This window comes from Bos javanicus, chromosome 28, assembly GCF_032452875.1.
Source record: "Bos javanicus breed banteng chromosome 28, ARS-OSU_banteng_1.0, whole genome shotgun sequence".
Taxonomy (NCBI): domain Eukaryota; kingdom Metazoa; phylum Chordata; class Mammalia; order Artiodactyla; family Bovidae; genus Bos; species Bos javanicus.
This window is the reverse complement of record NC_083895.1, coordinates 9602035-9618913: the sequence shown is the minus strand read 5'-3', so window position 1 is coordinate 9618913 and position 16879 is coordinate 9602035. Positions and strand designations below refer to the sequence as shown.

Below are 16879 nucleotides of genomic sequence, written 5' to 3'. Positions count from 1 at the left end.
ATCAAATTGTCAACATCTGCTGGATCATCAAAAAAGCAAGAGAATACCAGAAAAGTATCTACTTCTGCTTTATCGATTATGCCAAAGCCGTTGAATGTGTAGATCACAATAAACTGTGGAAAATTCTGAAAGAGATGGGAATACCATACACCTGACCTGCGTCTTGAGAAACCTGTATGCAGGTCAGGAAGCAACAGTTAGAACTGGACATAGAACAACAGACTGGTTCCAAATTGGGAAAGGGCTATGTCAAAGCTGTATATTGTCACCCTGCTTATTTAACTTCTATGCAGAGTACATCATGAGAAATGCCTGGCTGGATATGCAGAGTACATCATGAAAAATGCCTGGCTGGATGAAGCACAAGCTGGAATCAAGATTGCTGGGAGAAATATCAATAACCTCAGATACGCAGATGACACCACCCTATGGCAGAAAGTGAAGAGGAACTAAAAAGCCTCTTGATGAAAGCGAAAGAGGAGAGTGAAAAAGTTGGCTTAAAACTCAACATTCAGAAAACGATCATGGCATCTGGTCCCATCACTTCTTGACAAATAGATGGGGAAACAATGGAAACAGTGACAGACTATTTTGGGGGGGGCTCTAAAATTACTCCAGATGGTGACTGCAGCCATGAAATTAAGACGCTTGCCCCTTGGAAGAAAAGCTATGATCAACCTAGGCAGCATATTAAAAAGCAGAGACATTACTTTGCCAACAAAGGTCCATCTAGTCAAAGCTATGGCTTTTCCAGTAGTCATGTACGGATATCAGAGTTGGACTATAAAGAAAGCTGAGAACCAAGGAGCTGATGCTTTTGAACTGCGGTGTTGGAGAAAACTCTTGAGGGTCCCTTGGACTGCAAGGAGATCAAGCCACTCAATCCTAAAGGAAATTAGTCCTGAATATTCACTGGAAGGACTGATGTTGAAGCTGAAATTACAATACTTTGGCCACCTGATGCAAAGAACTGACTACTTGGAAAAGACCCTGATGCTGGGAAAGATTGAAGGCAGGAGAAGGGGATGACAGAGGATGAGATGGTTGGATGGTATCACCAACTCAATGGACATGAGTTTGAGCAAGCTCTGGCAATTGGTGATGTGCAGGAAAGCCTGGTGTGCTGCACTCCATGGGGTCACAAAGAGTTGGACATGACTGAGCGACTGAACTGAACTGAACTGTTAGAAAGGATCCTAGTGTGAAGAACACAGTTCTGTTTTAATAAAACACATTTCTATCACTCAGCTAAAGACATTAAATGTAGCTAGCCTCATTTTTAAAGGTTCAAAGGAATCTACCTAAGAGATGATCTAATGCAGGACTTCTCAAACTCAACCCAGTCAGTCAGTCACCTGGAAAGCTTATTAGAACCCACCTTGGGATATACACTCAGTGGTACTGGGCTGCGGCCAGGGGATTCTGATGCAGAACAACCTCAGCTCCCACTTTAAGAAACTCATCTAATTCAATTCCATTTCAGTTGGAGATACTGGGATGACCATCACAGAGGTACACGAGCTGTGCTTGTGCAAAGTTGCTTCAGTCACATCCAACTCTTTGCAACGCCATGGACTGCAGGTCACCATGCTCCTCTGTCCACGGGACTCTCCGGGCAAGAATACTGGAGTGGGTTCTGTGCCCTCTTCAGGGGACCTTCCGCAGAGGTGCACAGCCAAGACCAAAAATCGTGGAGTCCTGATGACCAGTGCACTATCCTTTCCTGCATCTCTGTCTCTACTCTCCTCACTACCACAAATTTTAGTAGTTAGTAGATCTGTTAGTAGGTATTATTATTTAATGCTGTTTAGTAAAGAAATAAAACAAGCACTTTAATAATAAATGAGAAAACAACAATGCAAAACAAATACCATGGTTTTCATTTCTGTCCTAAATGTATACTTTTAAAAACTGTGAAAGTGAAGTTGCTCGCTCATGTCCGACTCTTTGCAACCCTGTGGACTGTAGCCCACCAGACTCCTCCGTCCACGGGATTCTCCAGGCAAGAGTACTGGAGTGGGTTGCCACTTCCTTCTCCAGGGGATCTTCTCGACCCGGGGATCGAACCCAGGTCTCCCGCATTGCAGGCAGACACTTTAACCTCTGAGCCACCAGGGGAAAACTGTGGTAATGAACAATTCCATGGCATAGTCAAAGCTATAGTTTTTCCAGTAGTCATGTGTGGATGTGAGTCAGACCATAAAGAAGGCTGAGCACCAAAGAATTGATGCTTTGGAGCTGTGATATTGGAGAAGACTCTAGAGAGTCCCTTGGACTGCAAGGAGATTAAACTAGTCAATCCTAAAGGAAATCAACCCTGAGTTTTCACTGAAGGACTGATGCTGAAACTGAAGCTCCAGTACCCTGGACACCTGATGCAAAGAACCAACTCATCGGAAAAGACCCTGAAGCTGGCAAAGGTTGAAGCTAGGAGGAAAAGGGGATGACAGAGGATGACATGGTTGGATGGCATCACCAACTCAATGGACATGAGTCTGAGCAAGCTCTGGGAGATGGTAAAAGACAGTGAAGGCTGGCGTGCTGCAGTCCATGGGGTTGCAAAGAGTTGGATACAACTGAGTGACTTAACAACAACGAACAATTCAAGAATAGACCTTTATTAGAGTTTAGTTTGGCTGCAGGCAGAAGAAAGGAGTTAGGAATGGTGTTGGATGGTTACAAAGTAGATGCTATGCCTTTTTCGGATCAAGGATCACATCCAAGGTCAGTCTCCTCTGCAACATTCCTGGCAGATCTCTCAGAAAACAAAACAGTGCTGCAAATACTGAAAAATACCAGCTGAATGAGTGCCCATCGATAACCATAAATCTCCAAAGGTAAACTAGTAATTCATAAAGATTCCACAGAAAAACTATCAAGATGTTGCATCTCAACACTGAAATCCTGAATCCTGTCTAAAGAGAAAAAACTGGGGGAGGGGAAGGAGTGAAGGGGGAAGAGCACAGAATTTGTTTTCTTATAAACACTCAGCATGTTCAAGGTCCTGCCTCCTTCTGCCCACCAATTACAGAATGCAGGCAGCAAAATTCACATCCTGACCATGGCCCTTGCAGAAACAGAAGACTCTCACAAAGCACTATAATCAAGATTAGGTCTGCCCAACAGAGAGATAAAATTCAGGTGCCCAGTTAAATCTGGATTTCAGATAAAAAATTGGTTTTCAATTGAATTTCAATTGTTTCTTCCATCTTTTTTCAGTATGATGCATGTCCCATGCTTACACTAAAAAATGATTTACTGCTTATCTGAAATCAAAATTTCACTGTGAATTTTCTTTTTTTATTTAGTGAATCCAGCAACTCTACTCAAAGGTAAAGGGAGACCAACAGAGCCCAAAAGTACCATAGTAAACTTTTTTTTAAACTGGGGATGGTTTAAATGCTGGGTGCTGGGAAAGACTGGGTCCCTGGGGAGTATCAGATAAATGTTGATCTTGATACCTTGCTTGTTTCAAGCTTGCCCAGAGCCTTCTCACCAAGATCAAGTAACTAACCATAACCATTCACCCTGGGAGAACTATTCACTCATTTAACGTATACCAAGAATTGACCTGGTGAACTAACTCATTTTCCCAGCAGGGGAGGAAAAAAAAAAAAGGCGAATAGATAGGCATCTTTTTGCACATTCCTTCTGAATGTCACAATTTCTATTTTGCCCTGATTCATGGAAAGCTTCTGAAAACAAAATCTCTCTCCTCACCTTTTACAGGCAGGGAGATTCACCCTGCCTGTAACCTATCAGCACACTTAGTGATTATTTTAAAAATTCTTCTATCACTTTACACCACATGCTCAGTCGTTCAGTTGTGTCCAACTCTTTGCGGCCCCATGGCCTATAGCCTATATCCTATAGAATCCTATATCCATGGGATTTCCCAGGCAAGAACACTGGAGCAGGTTGCCATTTCCTACTCCAGGGGATTTTCTCAACCCAGGGATCAAACCTGTCTCTTGCGTCTCCTGCATAGGCAGATGCGCTCTTTACCACTAGCGCCACCCTGGAAGCACTTTGTACCATACCAGGAGAATATTTTACTTATTTTTAAATAAATTTTTATTGCAATATAGTTGCTGTACAGTGTATATAGTCAATCCTCATTAGTTATCTATTTCATACAGAGTATCAGTAGTGTATATATGTCAATCCCCATCTCCCAATTCATCCCAGTCCCTAGGGAGAATATTTTATATTGATTTATTAATGCTCATTCAAGAACTTCAAAATACTTCACGACAATCTTAGGCTACACACAGTAAATCAAGAAGCTTCCATTTGTTAAGTTAGCCAGTATCATGGATAAAGTTTGAGATACCATGTCCCCTCTGATGCCAAGTATAAATTCTATTCATGGTGCTGAAGAACACACTTTAAGATTTCTTGATCACCAGAACAGAGAAATCATATAATTACCTAGAAAGCGAACATTTTCAGTAACAGCTGAGGGTAAAATACTGACCCAAACAGTTCTAAGAGTTTAGAGTATAGGTTGTTTAGGTTGAGAAAAAAGCACTGTAAATCCACACACAAGGTAGAGAGAACTTCAAGGTTCATCACCTTAACTGAACCACTCAACTCCTCAAAAGACAAGAGATGGAGAAAAAGAAGCACCTGAGAGAGACACTGATGACTGGTTCACAGCCACAAATTTGGGGTAAACCTGTATACTACCACTGTATGCTGAAAAAGTCACAAATATTAATTATGGGTGCTGTATATTGTCACCCTGCTTATTTAACTTATATGCAGAGTACATCATGAGAAACGCTGGGCTGGAAGAAGCACAAGCTGGAATCAAGACTGCAGGGAGAAATAACAATAACCTCAGATATGCAGATGACACCACCCTTATGGCAGAAAGAAAAGAGGAACTAAAAAGCCTCTTGATGAAAGTGAAAGGAGAGTGAAAAAGTTGACTTAAAACTCAACATTCAGAAAATGAAGATCATGGCATCTGGTCCCATCACTTCATGGCAAATAGATGGGAAAATAGTGGTAACAGTGACAGACTTTATTTTTTGGGGCTCCAAAATCACTGCAGATGGTGATTTCAGCCATGAAATTAAAAGACGCTTACTCCTTGGAAGAAAAGTTATGACCAACCTAGACAGCATATTCAAAAGCAGAGACATTACTTTGCCAACAAAGGTCCGGCTAGTCAAGGCTATGGTTTTTCCAGTGGTCAGGTATGGATGTGAGAGTTGGACTGTGAAGAAAGCTGAGCGCCAAACAATTGATGCTTTTGAACTGTGGTGTTGGAGAAGACTCTTGAGAGTCCCTTGGACTGCAAGGAGATCCAACCAGTCCATTCTAAAGGAGATCAGCCCTGGGATTTCTTTGGAAGGAATGATGCTAAAGCTGAAACTCCAATACTTTGGCCACCTCATGCGAAGAGTTGACTCATTGGAAAAGACTCTGATGCTGGGAGGGATTGGGGGCAGGAGGAGAAGGGGACGAGAGAGGATGAGATGGCTGGATGGCATCACTGACTCGATGGACGTGAGTCTGAGTGAACTCCAGGAGTTGGTGATGGACAGGGAGGCCTGGCATGCTGTGATTCATGGGGTCGCAAAAAGTCGGACACGACTGAGCGACTGAACTGAACCAAACATTATAAATAAGAGACTGCCATATTTACCTTAGGTTATACAGAAATCAGACTGAAACTAAACATGATGTGGAATTACCTGCACCCATGTTCAGAGGGAAGAAAACACAGAGAAGAATGTAAGCCCTGAGCTGGGCTTTGAAAACCACCCTATCCAGGGTCTGCTCTCAAGCGTCAGGGTGTCACCCCAGCAACCTGAGATGCTGGGGAGACTGAAGAAGCAGGGGGTTTTCAAACACCCATTTCAATATACCCTGATATCCCGCTTACAGTGCAGAGGCCAGCAAACTAGTCTTCACAAGACATGTGTGCTATAGCACATAACTGCACTGCTACAGCATGTCTAACACAATGTCAGCCACTTGATATTAACACATGCTTCTGAAGAGATGGAGACTTGAGTTCTGCTATCAAGATGGCAACTTCTGATTCACCTGCCTCATTTAAAACGGGTACACCACGCTTTTTGTCATTTACCTATTTCACAAGTCTAAGATGAGAACATTTATCATCTGGCAACGTTAAACTGCTCTGGCTTCATGGAAACATCATAAAAGCATTAAAATGCTTACTATGGTAAAAAAAAAAAAAAAACTGTAATTATGGTTTTCCAAGTAAAATTTGAAATACGAAGGAAGACTCCAATAAAGTTAGTAAGAGATCTGAATTAACTTAATAACAAGTACATGTGATATAATCTATTTTGTCTGATTTAGAGATTCCAAGATACTGACATAATCTTTACTAGTTGAAGCCATGTTCAAATGAATATTAACATCAGTATTAGCAACTATAAAGGAAAAGGTCATTCCTTTAGTTTAGATCAGTAGTTACCCACCATATCAGAGCCAATGCACCCTTTTACACTGCCCCCAAAACCAACCTGAAATGGAATTACCTACCCATATAGGATTTCAAAGTCAAGAAAAAATGCCCATTTCATTGAAACAAAAGTAATTTATAATAAGATAATATGTATTTTGACGTGTAGATGCTCAGGCAAGGCTATAACTAGGAGACACGATAAAACAAGGAGATGCTTATTTCAAGAGTAAGAACTGAAACACCAAGTCCGCACCCTTCAGCACTTCAGGGCAAATCTCACATCTGCCAGGACTGAGGCAATCTTCACTGTACTACTCAGAGACTGAAAATACCATCACATCCAGAGACCACTAAGGACATGTAGCCATGGATGATTTGGGAGATGCTGGAGCAGGCTCCACCGGAAACATTCCCTCAGCTGGAGGCTGTGTGAGGTCATGGTCCAGGTAAGGCATCAATAGGCCCAGATAAGAAATTTCTATGTCCACATCTTTCTAAACACATAAATTGCTCCCTTCATCTCCATAAACTCTTGACAGATTCTGAGCTGGCCTTGTGACATATGTGTCATCACCACTGGCCTCTAGGAACATGCCAATTCTTCTATCCTGACTTTTCAAAATTACAGACTGCTGAACTAGCAAACAGTTTGCGATTATCTAATTTTGACCTTCATTTTAGAGATCAGTAAAGTGTGATTTGTTTGGGGTTCTAAAGATTGTTAAAACCAAAGCATGAAGCTGCTTGATTTCCAGGAATGTGTTCACTGTACAACATTTAAACAATGATAAGCTTAATATTCCCCTTCAGGGATCATAGCCTTTCCATGGTGAAGGGGCTTGCATAACTCAATGAAGCTATGAGCTATGTCGTGCAGGGCCACCCAAGATGGACAGGTGACAGAGAAGGGCTCTGATAAAACATGGTCCGCTGGAGGAGGAAATGGCAAACTACTCCAGGATTCTTGCTGCAAGAACCTCATGAACAGTATAAAAAAGGAAAAAGATATGACACTGTAAAATGAGTCCCCCAGGTTGGAAGGTGTCCAATATGCTACTGGGAAAGAGCAGATGGAAATTACTAATATCTCCAGAAAGAATGAAGCAGCTGGGCCAAAGCAGAAATGATGCTCAGTTATGGATGTGTCTGGTGGTGAAAGTCTGATGCTATAAAGAACATTACTGCACAGAAACCTGGAATAGTTAGGTCCATGAATTAAAGTAAATTGGACGTCAGCCAGGAGATGACAAGAGTGAACATCGACTTCTTAGCCATCTGTGAACCTAAATGGATGGGAATGGGCGAATTTAATTCAGATGACTATTGTATCTACTACGGTGGGCAAGATTCCCTTAGAAGAAATGGAGTAGCCCTCAGAGTAAACAAAAGAGTCCAGAATGCAGTACTTGGGTACAATTTCAAAAACGACAAACCATTCAATATCACAGTAATCTAAGCCTATGCTCCAACCACCAAGGCCAAAGAAGCTGAACTTAAACAGTTCAGCTACAGCTCAGCTACAGCTAAAGACGTACAAGAACTTCTAGAACGAACACACACAAAAAGATGTCCTTTTCAGCATAGGGGATTGGAACGAAAAGCAGGAAGTCAAAAGACACCTGGAGTAACAGGCAAGTTTGGCCTTGGAGTACAAAATGAAGCAGGGCAAAGGCTAAGAGCTTTGCTAAGAGAATACACTGGTCATAGAAAACAGCTTCTTTCAACAGCACAAGAGATGACTCTACACATGGACATTACGAGATGGTCAATACAAAATTAGACTGATTACATTCTTTGTAGCCAAAGACAGAGAAGCTCTACACAGTCAGCAAAACAAACAAAGACCTGGAGCTGACTGTGGCTCAGATCATCAGCTTCTCACTGAAAAACTGAAGAAAGTAGGGGAAACCACTATGCCATTCAGGTATGACAAATCAAATCCCTTATGATTATACAGTGGACGTGACAAATATATTCAAGGGACTGAATTTATTCAATCCCAGATCTGGTAGACAGAGTGCCTGAAGAACTATGGATGGAGGTTCATAACATTGTACAGGATGCAGTGACCAAAACCACCCCAAAGTAAAAGAAATGCTAAGAAGGCAAAATGGTTGTCTGAGGAGGCCTTACAGATAGCTGAGGAAAGAAGAAAAACAAAAGACAAGGGAGAAAAGGAAAGATATACCCAACTGGATGCAGAGTCTCAGAGAACAACAAGGAGAGATAAGAAGGCCTTCTTAAATGAACAATGCAAACAGGATGGGAAAGATTAGAGATCTCCTCAAGAAAACTGGAGGTATCTAGGGGACATTTCATGCAAAGATGGGCTCAATAAAGGACAGAAACACTAAGGATCTAACAGAACCAGAACAGATAAAGAAGAGGCGGTAAGAATACACAGAAGAACTATACAAAAAAGGTCTTAAAGATCTGGATAACCATGATGGTGTGGTCACTCATCTAGACCAGACAATTTGGGAGTCTGAAGTCAAGTGGGCCTTAGGAAGCATTACTATGAACAAAGCTGGTGGAGGTGATGGAATTTCAACTGAGCTATTTAAAATCCTAAAAGATGATGCTGTTAAAGTGCTATACTCAATACATCAGCAAATCTAGAAAACTCAGCAGTGGCCACTCTACTGGAAAGGTCAATTTTCATTCTAATCCCAAAGAAGAACAACCCCAAATAATGTTCAAAGTACCGTACTTTTGCATTCATTTCACGTGCTAGTAAGGTTATCCTCAATATCCATCAAGCCAGGCTTCAACAGTACATGAACAGAGAACTTCCAGATGTACAAGCTGGGTTTAGAAAAGGCAGAGGAACTAGAGATTAAAATTCCAACACTGATTAGACAGAAAGAAAGGGAATCCCAAAAAAACAATCCCAGAAAAACAAAACGTCTATTGCTTCCTTGACTACACTAAAGCTTTTAACTATATGGATCACAACAAACTATGGAAACATCTTAAAGAGATGAAAATACCAGATCATTTTACCTGCCTCCTGAGAAACCTGTGTGCAGGTCACGAAGCAACAGTTAGAATCAGACATGGAACAACGGACTGGTTCAAAATTGGGAAAGGAGTACACCAAGGCTGTATGTTGTTACTCTGCTTATTTAACTTATATTCAAAGTACATCATGTGAAATGCTGGGCTGGATGAATCACAAGCTGGAATCAAGACTGCTGGGAGGAATATCAACAACCTCAGATATGCAGATGATACCACTCCAATGGAACTAAAGAGCCTCTTGACAAAGGTGAAAGAGAGTGAAGAAGCTGGCTTAAAACTCAACATTCAAAAAACTAAGATCATAGCATCCAATCCCATCACTTCATGGCAAATAGAAGGAGAAAAAGTGGAAGCAGTGATGGATTTTATTTTCTCGGGCTCCAAAATCACTGCAGACAGTGACTGCAGCCATGAAATTAAAAGATGCTTGCTCCTTGGAAGGAAAACTATGACAAAGCCAGAGTATAAAAAAGCAGAGACATCACTTTGCTGACAAAGATCCATCTAATCAAAGCTATGGTTTTTTCCAGGAGTCATGTACGGATGTGAGAATTGGACCATAAAGAAGGCAGAGTGCAGAAGAATTGATGTGTTCAAACTGTGGTGATGGAGATGCCTCATGAGAGTCCCTTAGACTGCAAGATCAAACCAGTCAATCCTAAACATTCAATGGATGCTGAAACAGTTTGGCCAACAGTCAGCTGATGTGAAGAGCTGACTCACTGGAAAAGATTGCAGACAAAAGGAGAAGGGAGGGACAGAGGATGAGATGGTTAGATAGCATCACTGACTCGATGGACATGAATTTGAGCAAATTCTAGGGGATAGTGAAGGACAGGGAAGCCTGGCATACTGCAGTCCATGGTGCTGCAAAGAGTTGTACAAGACTTAGCAACTGAACAGCAACGAAGCTTAATATTAAAAGATTCTTGCAAGAAATTGAAACTTATGGAAAATAAACACCAATAAAAATTTGAAAGACTGCTTGAAATTCCCCACCATCCTTTTCAGAGCTTCACATAGTTTCTCTGAAATCAAACAGGTAAAAATATCAGTAGCACTATAATGTATAATTCTTTTCATGACAAGAGCTTTTTAAAATAGTGGCCTACACCAGTCAGAATGGCTGCGATCCAAAAGTCTACAAATAATAAATGCTGGAGAGGGTGTGGAGAAAAGGGAACCCTCTTACACTGTTGGTGGGAATGCAAACTAGTACAGCCACTATGGAGAACAGTGTGGAGATTCCTTAAAAAACTGGAAATAGAACTGCCTTATGATCCAGCAATCCCACTGCTGGGCATACACACTGAGGAAACCAGAAGGGAAAGAGACACGTGTACCCCAATGTTCATCGCAGCACTGTTTATAATAGCCAGGACATGGAAGCAACCTAGATGTCCATCAGCAGATGAATGGATAAGAAAGCTGTGGTACATATACACAATGGAGTATTACTCAGCCATTAAAAAGAATACATTTGAATCAGTTCTAATGAGGTGGATGAAACTGGAGCCTATTATACAGAGTGAAGTAAGCCAGAAGGAAAAACACCAATACAGTATACTAACGCATATATATGGAATTTAGAAAGATGGTAACGATAACCCTGTATACGAGACAGAAAAAAAAAAAAAAGCCTCTTGATGAAAGTGAAAGTGGAGAGTGAAAAAGTTGGCTTAAAGCTCAACATTCAGAAAACGAAGATCATGGCATCTGGTCTCATCACTTCATGGCAAAAAAAAATAAAATAAAATAAAATAAATAAATAAATAAAAAATAAAGTAAAATAGTGGCCTAGCATTCCACTATTTGGAGGTTCTATAGTTTGTTTAATTACCTAGTTCTTATTGGCTATCTTGTTAATGAACCAGTAAGAAGTATTTATATCCATTCAATAAAAAAAGAAAAACCCGTCACAAAACAAAAATACACAGAAAAAGACAAAGAAAGCAATCCCACTTTTAAGGTTAAGACTGAGAGTTTTAAAAACAAGGGAAAAGGACTCCTCTGGTGGTCGAGCAGTTAAGAATCCTCCTGCCATGCGGGGGACACGGATTCAATCCCTGGTCCAAGAAGATGCCACGTGCTTCGGGGCAACTAAGCTCCCAAGAGCTGCACCCACTGAGGCACACACGCCCTAGAACCCCTGCTCCACTGCAAGAGAAACCACTGCAATGAGAAGTCTGCACGCTGCAACTAGAGCATAGCTCCCACCTGCCGCAGTTAGAGAAAGCCCGCCCTCAGCACAGCCAAAAATAAATAAATAAAAAGCATAACAAATTAAAAAGATAATAAAAACAAGGAAAAAATTCTACAAATAGTATGGGCTTTTTAGAATACACTAAATTCTACATTATAACCACCCCAAGAGTCAAATGCCTCTTCTCCATTCCCCTTTATTCAACTATTAAATATTCTCCTACATAACCATGTCAGGGACTTCCCTGGGGTTCAGGCAAGAACCTCTTCCAATTCAGGGAACTTGGGTTCACTCCCTGGCCGGGGAACTCAGATCCCACATGCCAGGGGGCAAATAAGCCTGTGTGCTGCAACTGGAGGGCAGCAGGAGTGCCCAAATGAAGATCCCAGGAGCTGCAGCCAAGAGCCGATGCAACCAAATAACACACGAACATTTTAAAAATAGACAAAGATAACCAGGCCAGTTCAAAATGGAAAATTACCTGCATTTAAAATACACAGTCCCTTCGTGGCTTCCATCGTGCTTTCCCCGCTCAGGATTGTCCCATTCTACTCCTAACCAGAGTCCTGGCAGAACAAGAAAACCCAAATGAGAAATTAGAACAAGGTCAGGCTCCATTTCTCTGCAACCAAATACAGTTTGCAACGGAAACCATATCACAGAGACACCACTGGGGAAGAAAGAAGTCTTTAGGAAAAAAAAGTAACCTTGGACTCAGGACTTAATCAGCAAAGGCAACAGTAAGTTTGGTTCAAAAAAATCAACAAAAAAATACAACTGCAGAAAATAACTATAGCTACTGAGCACTTATGTACCAAAAACTTTGCTTTATTTCATGTTATCCTTACAACAGACATTTCATCTTTACAAACAAGATGTTATCACTATCTTCTTTTTACCAGTTCCTGAACAAATACACACTTTTTTAAGTCCTAGCCTAGCAATATGCTGTTCATAAAGTAAAATTATATATATATATAATTAGTATTTTTCTTCAATATAGGTAAAATAACACCTAAAGTCACGCATCTTCAGGTCATTCTAATTGCAGAAGCCAATACTTACCCACCATACTATGCCACGTATAACTCGTATCTTATATTTGCAAACCACATTAGTTTTCAGAGCATTCTCTTACCCTCCCTTCTCTCTTCTCCCTATATTTATTAAGCACCCACTATCCCATGGACAGAGGAGCCTGGTAGGTTATAGTCCAAGGCACCGCAAAGAACTGGACATGACTGAAGCGACTTAGCACACACACACACACTCACGGAACTGGGCTAGGTGCCAAAGTCTGTGAGACACAGAGTTTCACTTCTGGATCTACCCTCCTGTGGAGAACTAGAAAATCTAGATACACAATTTTTAAAAATCACTTTACACCAATTAGAATGGCTTGTGTCAACAAAACAAAAGAGAAAATAAGTGTTGGCAGGGATATGGAGAAATTGTTAATTTTATGCATTGCTAGTGGGAATGTAAAATGGTGTAGCTAACTGTGGAAAACAGTGCAGTGGTTCCTGGGCAAGCTACACACGGGATTATCACCTGATCTAGCAATTCTACTTCTGGGCAAACACCCAAAGAACTGACAGCAGGAACTCAAATAGGTATTAGTAGACTTGTGTTCACAGCAGCATTATTCAAAATAGCCAAAAGTGAACGGACGAACGGATAAACAAAGTGTCCAATGACAGATCAATTACTAAACAAAACGTGGTCTGTCCTCACAACGGAATATTCAGTCTTAAAAAGGAATGAAATTCTGACACATTCTACAACATGGATGAACCCTAAGGACTTTGTGCTAAGTGAACTAAGCCAGACACACAAAAACAAACAATACATTCATGCTACGTCATTTCAGTCATGTCTGATTCTTTGCAACTCCATGGACTGCAGCCCAACAGGCTCCTCTGTCCATGGGATGCTCCAAGCAAGAATACTGGAGTGGGTTGCCATTTCCTCCTTCAGGGGATCTTCTGGACCCAAGGACTGAATTCACATCTCTTACGCCTCCTGCACCGGCAGGCAGGTTCTTCATCACTAGAATCACCCGGGTTTTCTTAGGAGAGAAATGTTCAGTCCTTCACCCCAAAGTCCATGCACTCACCACCTGGCCCCCCCATCACCTGGCACTTTAGACCCAGGTCCACCTGGCACCTGCCTGCCACCAAGGGCAAGCATGCCTGAAGCTGCCACGCCCGAGGCACTCTCCCTAGGGAGCTGCGCACTGACAAAGGAGTCCACAAGGTCTCAGCACCAGCTGTGGCTGCTGTGCGTGAGCAACTGTCCGGGGGTGGGGTGGCAGGACACTGGGATTGGCTTGTCTAGCACAAACCAATTTGAAGCTGAATAAAATTGTATAAACTGAGTCATTTCTGATTAACTCTGCTAAAACCACATCATGAAACTAGAGCATAGGAAAGAACTGTCTTCAGAAAAAAACCCAAGTTTCTAAATAATAGGTTCATACCCAATACTGATGATGAGGCATCATAACTGGGGCTGATAAAAATTAACTCAAATACAGAAATCATGTCCTACAATTAAAATAAACCCCAATGCCCCTGCTATGGACTTGTGGGGGCAGGGGGAACACTGAGTATTCTGATTCATAAGGTATTCTGACTCCCGTTGAAGTTAAAGGGGTCATACTGAAAACCTTGAAAACATGTGTGTTTACAGCTGAGCACATTAGGGCAAAATTGAGACCAACGTTAGATCCAAGTAGAAAAAACCCTAGAACGTGTGGGAGGAATTTTAACAAGGTTTCTTTTGCAGTGAGGTCCCACATTCAACTCAGTTCAACCCAGAACAGACGACAGCCGTGGAAAGGGAGCCAGTCGACCAAGTCTCGAGGTCATACACAGAGAAGAGGGGACATGGCGTAGAATCAGGGTGGTCAATGGGACGGGTCCCCAGTCTCTTCCTGGGACCCCTGCAACCTCCAACCCAGAGCTCCTGCCCAAACCATGGAATCTGTCAGGATTTCTAACTTGGGGTGTTTCCACTTCCACAACCCCCCAGGCAATGGGGAGTGAGGGGTCTGAGAACTTCTGGCTCCGTTTCCTGGGCCATGATGGGGAAGGCATCCTCGGCCACCCAGATAGGACCTCACCCCACACCCCAGCGCCTCTCCCCAAACACAGGCGGCTGAATGTGGGGCGGGGGAGGGAGAGAGGCAGGACTCGGCACTCCAGGTTCAGTGGGGTGTCCCGGGCCTCTGCCCTGGAAACCCAACTGTGTGTGTGGTTCAGTCACAGCAGAGATGAAGTCTGGGGCCACCTATATGAGATGCCTAGAATACTCAAATTCATAGAAACAGAAAGTGGAATGGTGTTTGCCAGGAGCTGAGGGGAGGGTAGAACAGGAAATTACTGCTTAATGGCTACAGGGTTTCACTTCTGTAAAATGAAGAAGGTTCTGGAGATGAATGGTGGTGATGACTGTACAACATTATTCTACTTAAACTCACTGGACTATACAATTAAAGGTGACTAAAATGTTAAGTTCAGTTATGTAAAACTTAACACAATTTAAAATACACACACACACACACACATATATATATGTATCTTTTAAACCACCAGAGAGCTAAAAAGGCACTGAAGAATTATAAGGCCAAAATCTGAGAGAAGAGGGAAACCCAGAGTTAAGCGAAGCCTTAGAGCAACTTTTTTCCCCTGGGCATCTGCTGATTCTGGCAGAAAAGGTTGAAAAGCTAAAAAGCTGAACAAAGCTTTGTTCAGCTTTAGATAGAGCTTTTGAGGGACTAAGGCTCCCTAGTGGCTCAGCTGTAAAGAATCTGCCTGCAGTACAGGAGACCTGGGTTCGATCCCTGGGTTGGAAAGATTCCCTAGAGAAGGAAATGACAACCCACTCCAGTATTCTTGCCTGGAGAATTCCATGGACAGAGGAGCCAGGCAGGCTATAGCCCATGATCGCAAAGAGTCGGACATGACTGTGTGACTTTCACTTTCACTTTTGAGGGAGTAAGAGATAAATAATGAAAATCAGAGTCTTCCAAGGAAGGTGGAGGTTGCAAGAAACTCTCTAGGTTTTGTTCTGGGGCTTGAAATGCTTTCAACCTAAAAGCAAGAAGGAACCAACCTAAATAGACTAACCCCTGTAGCAACTGAAGGTTAACTTCAAACAATCACATTCCCAGATGTGCTTAGATAATCTGGGATTGCTGTGGACCTTCTGCATCTGCCAGAGTTCACTTCAGTCCTCTCTGGAAGAAGCCACCACCACTGCAAAGCTCAAATTACAACTCTTTACAACCAATATCTGGCACTCAAAGAAAAACAACTAAGCACGGAAAAAGACAAGAGTCTATGACTGGAAACCAAGAAAAACAACAGCCAACGGAAACTGACTAAAGAAGAGATTGCACCCAACTGTGTCAAGAGAGGCTGCAACATGGTAAAGAACTTGAACTTCATCCTGCTTCTCCAGAGAAACTTATAAGCCTGGAGAAAAGAAGACGTAACAGATGGGCTATAGGCACATAAAAAGATGCACATTGTTGCTAATTATTAGAGAAATGCAAATCAAAACTACAATGAGGTACCATTTCACACCAGTCAGAATGACAACCATTAAAAAGTCTACAAATAACAAATACTGGAGAAGGTGTGGGGAAAGAGGAACCCTCCGACACTGCTGGTGGGAGTGTAAATTGGTGCAGCTACTATGGAAAACAATATGGGTGTTCCTCAAAAAATTAAAAATAGAGCTAATATATGACCCAGCAATCCCAGTCCTAGACACGTATCCAGACAAGAATTAAAGAATTAAAAAAACTCTTAATTCAAAAATACATGACCCCTATGTTCACAGCAGCACTATTTACAATAGCCAAGACACAGAAGCAACCTAAATGTCCATCAACAGATGGATGGATAAAGAGATGGTATATGTACACAATGAAATATTACTCAGCCATTACAAAGAATGAAATAATGCCATCTGCAGCAACACGGATGAATCTAGAGATTATCATACTAAGCAAAGTAAATCAGAGAAAGACAAATACCATATGACATCACTTACATGTGGAAGCTACAATATTATACAAATGAACATATCTAAAGAATGAAAACTCCCAGATGAAGAGAACAGACTTGCGGTTGCCAGGTGTGGGGGTGGCATGTAGGGAAGGATTCGGAGTTTGGGATTAGCAGTTGCAAACTATC

The 16879-nt window shown here is 41.9% G+C and overlaps 1 protein-coding gene across 3 annotated transcripts in view; it reads right to left on the bottom strand.

Moving 5' to 3' along the window:
* Nucleotides 1-16879, bottom strand: part of TBCE (tubulin folding cofactor E) — an 89373-nt gene that overhangs the window by 25903 nt on the left and 46591 nt on the right. For all 3 annotated transcript variants that reach the window (XM_061404871.1, XM_061404873.1, XM_061404872.1), the window contains exon 3: nucleotides 12157-12241. In XM_061404871.1, the coding sequence (XP_061260855.1) occupies nucleotides 12157-12241 (85 nt within the window). The remainder of the gene's footprint in view (nucleotides 1-12156; nucleotides 12242-16879) is intronic.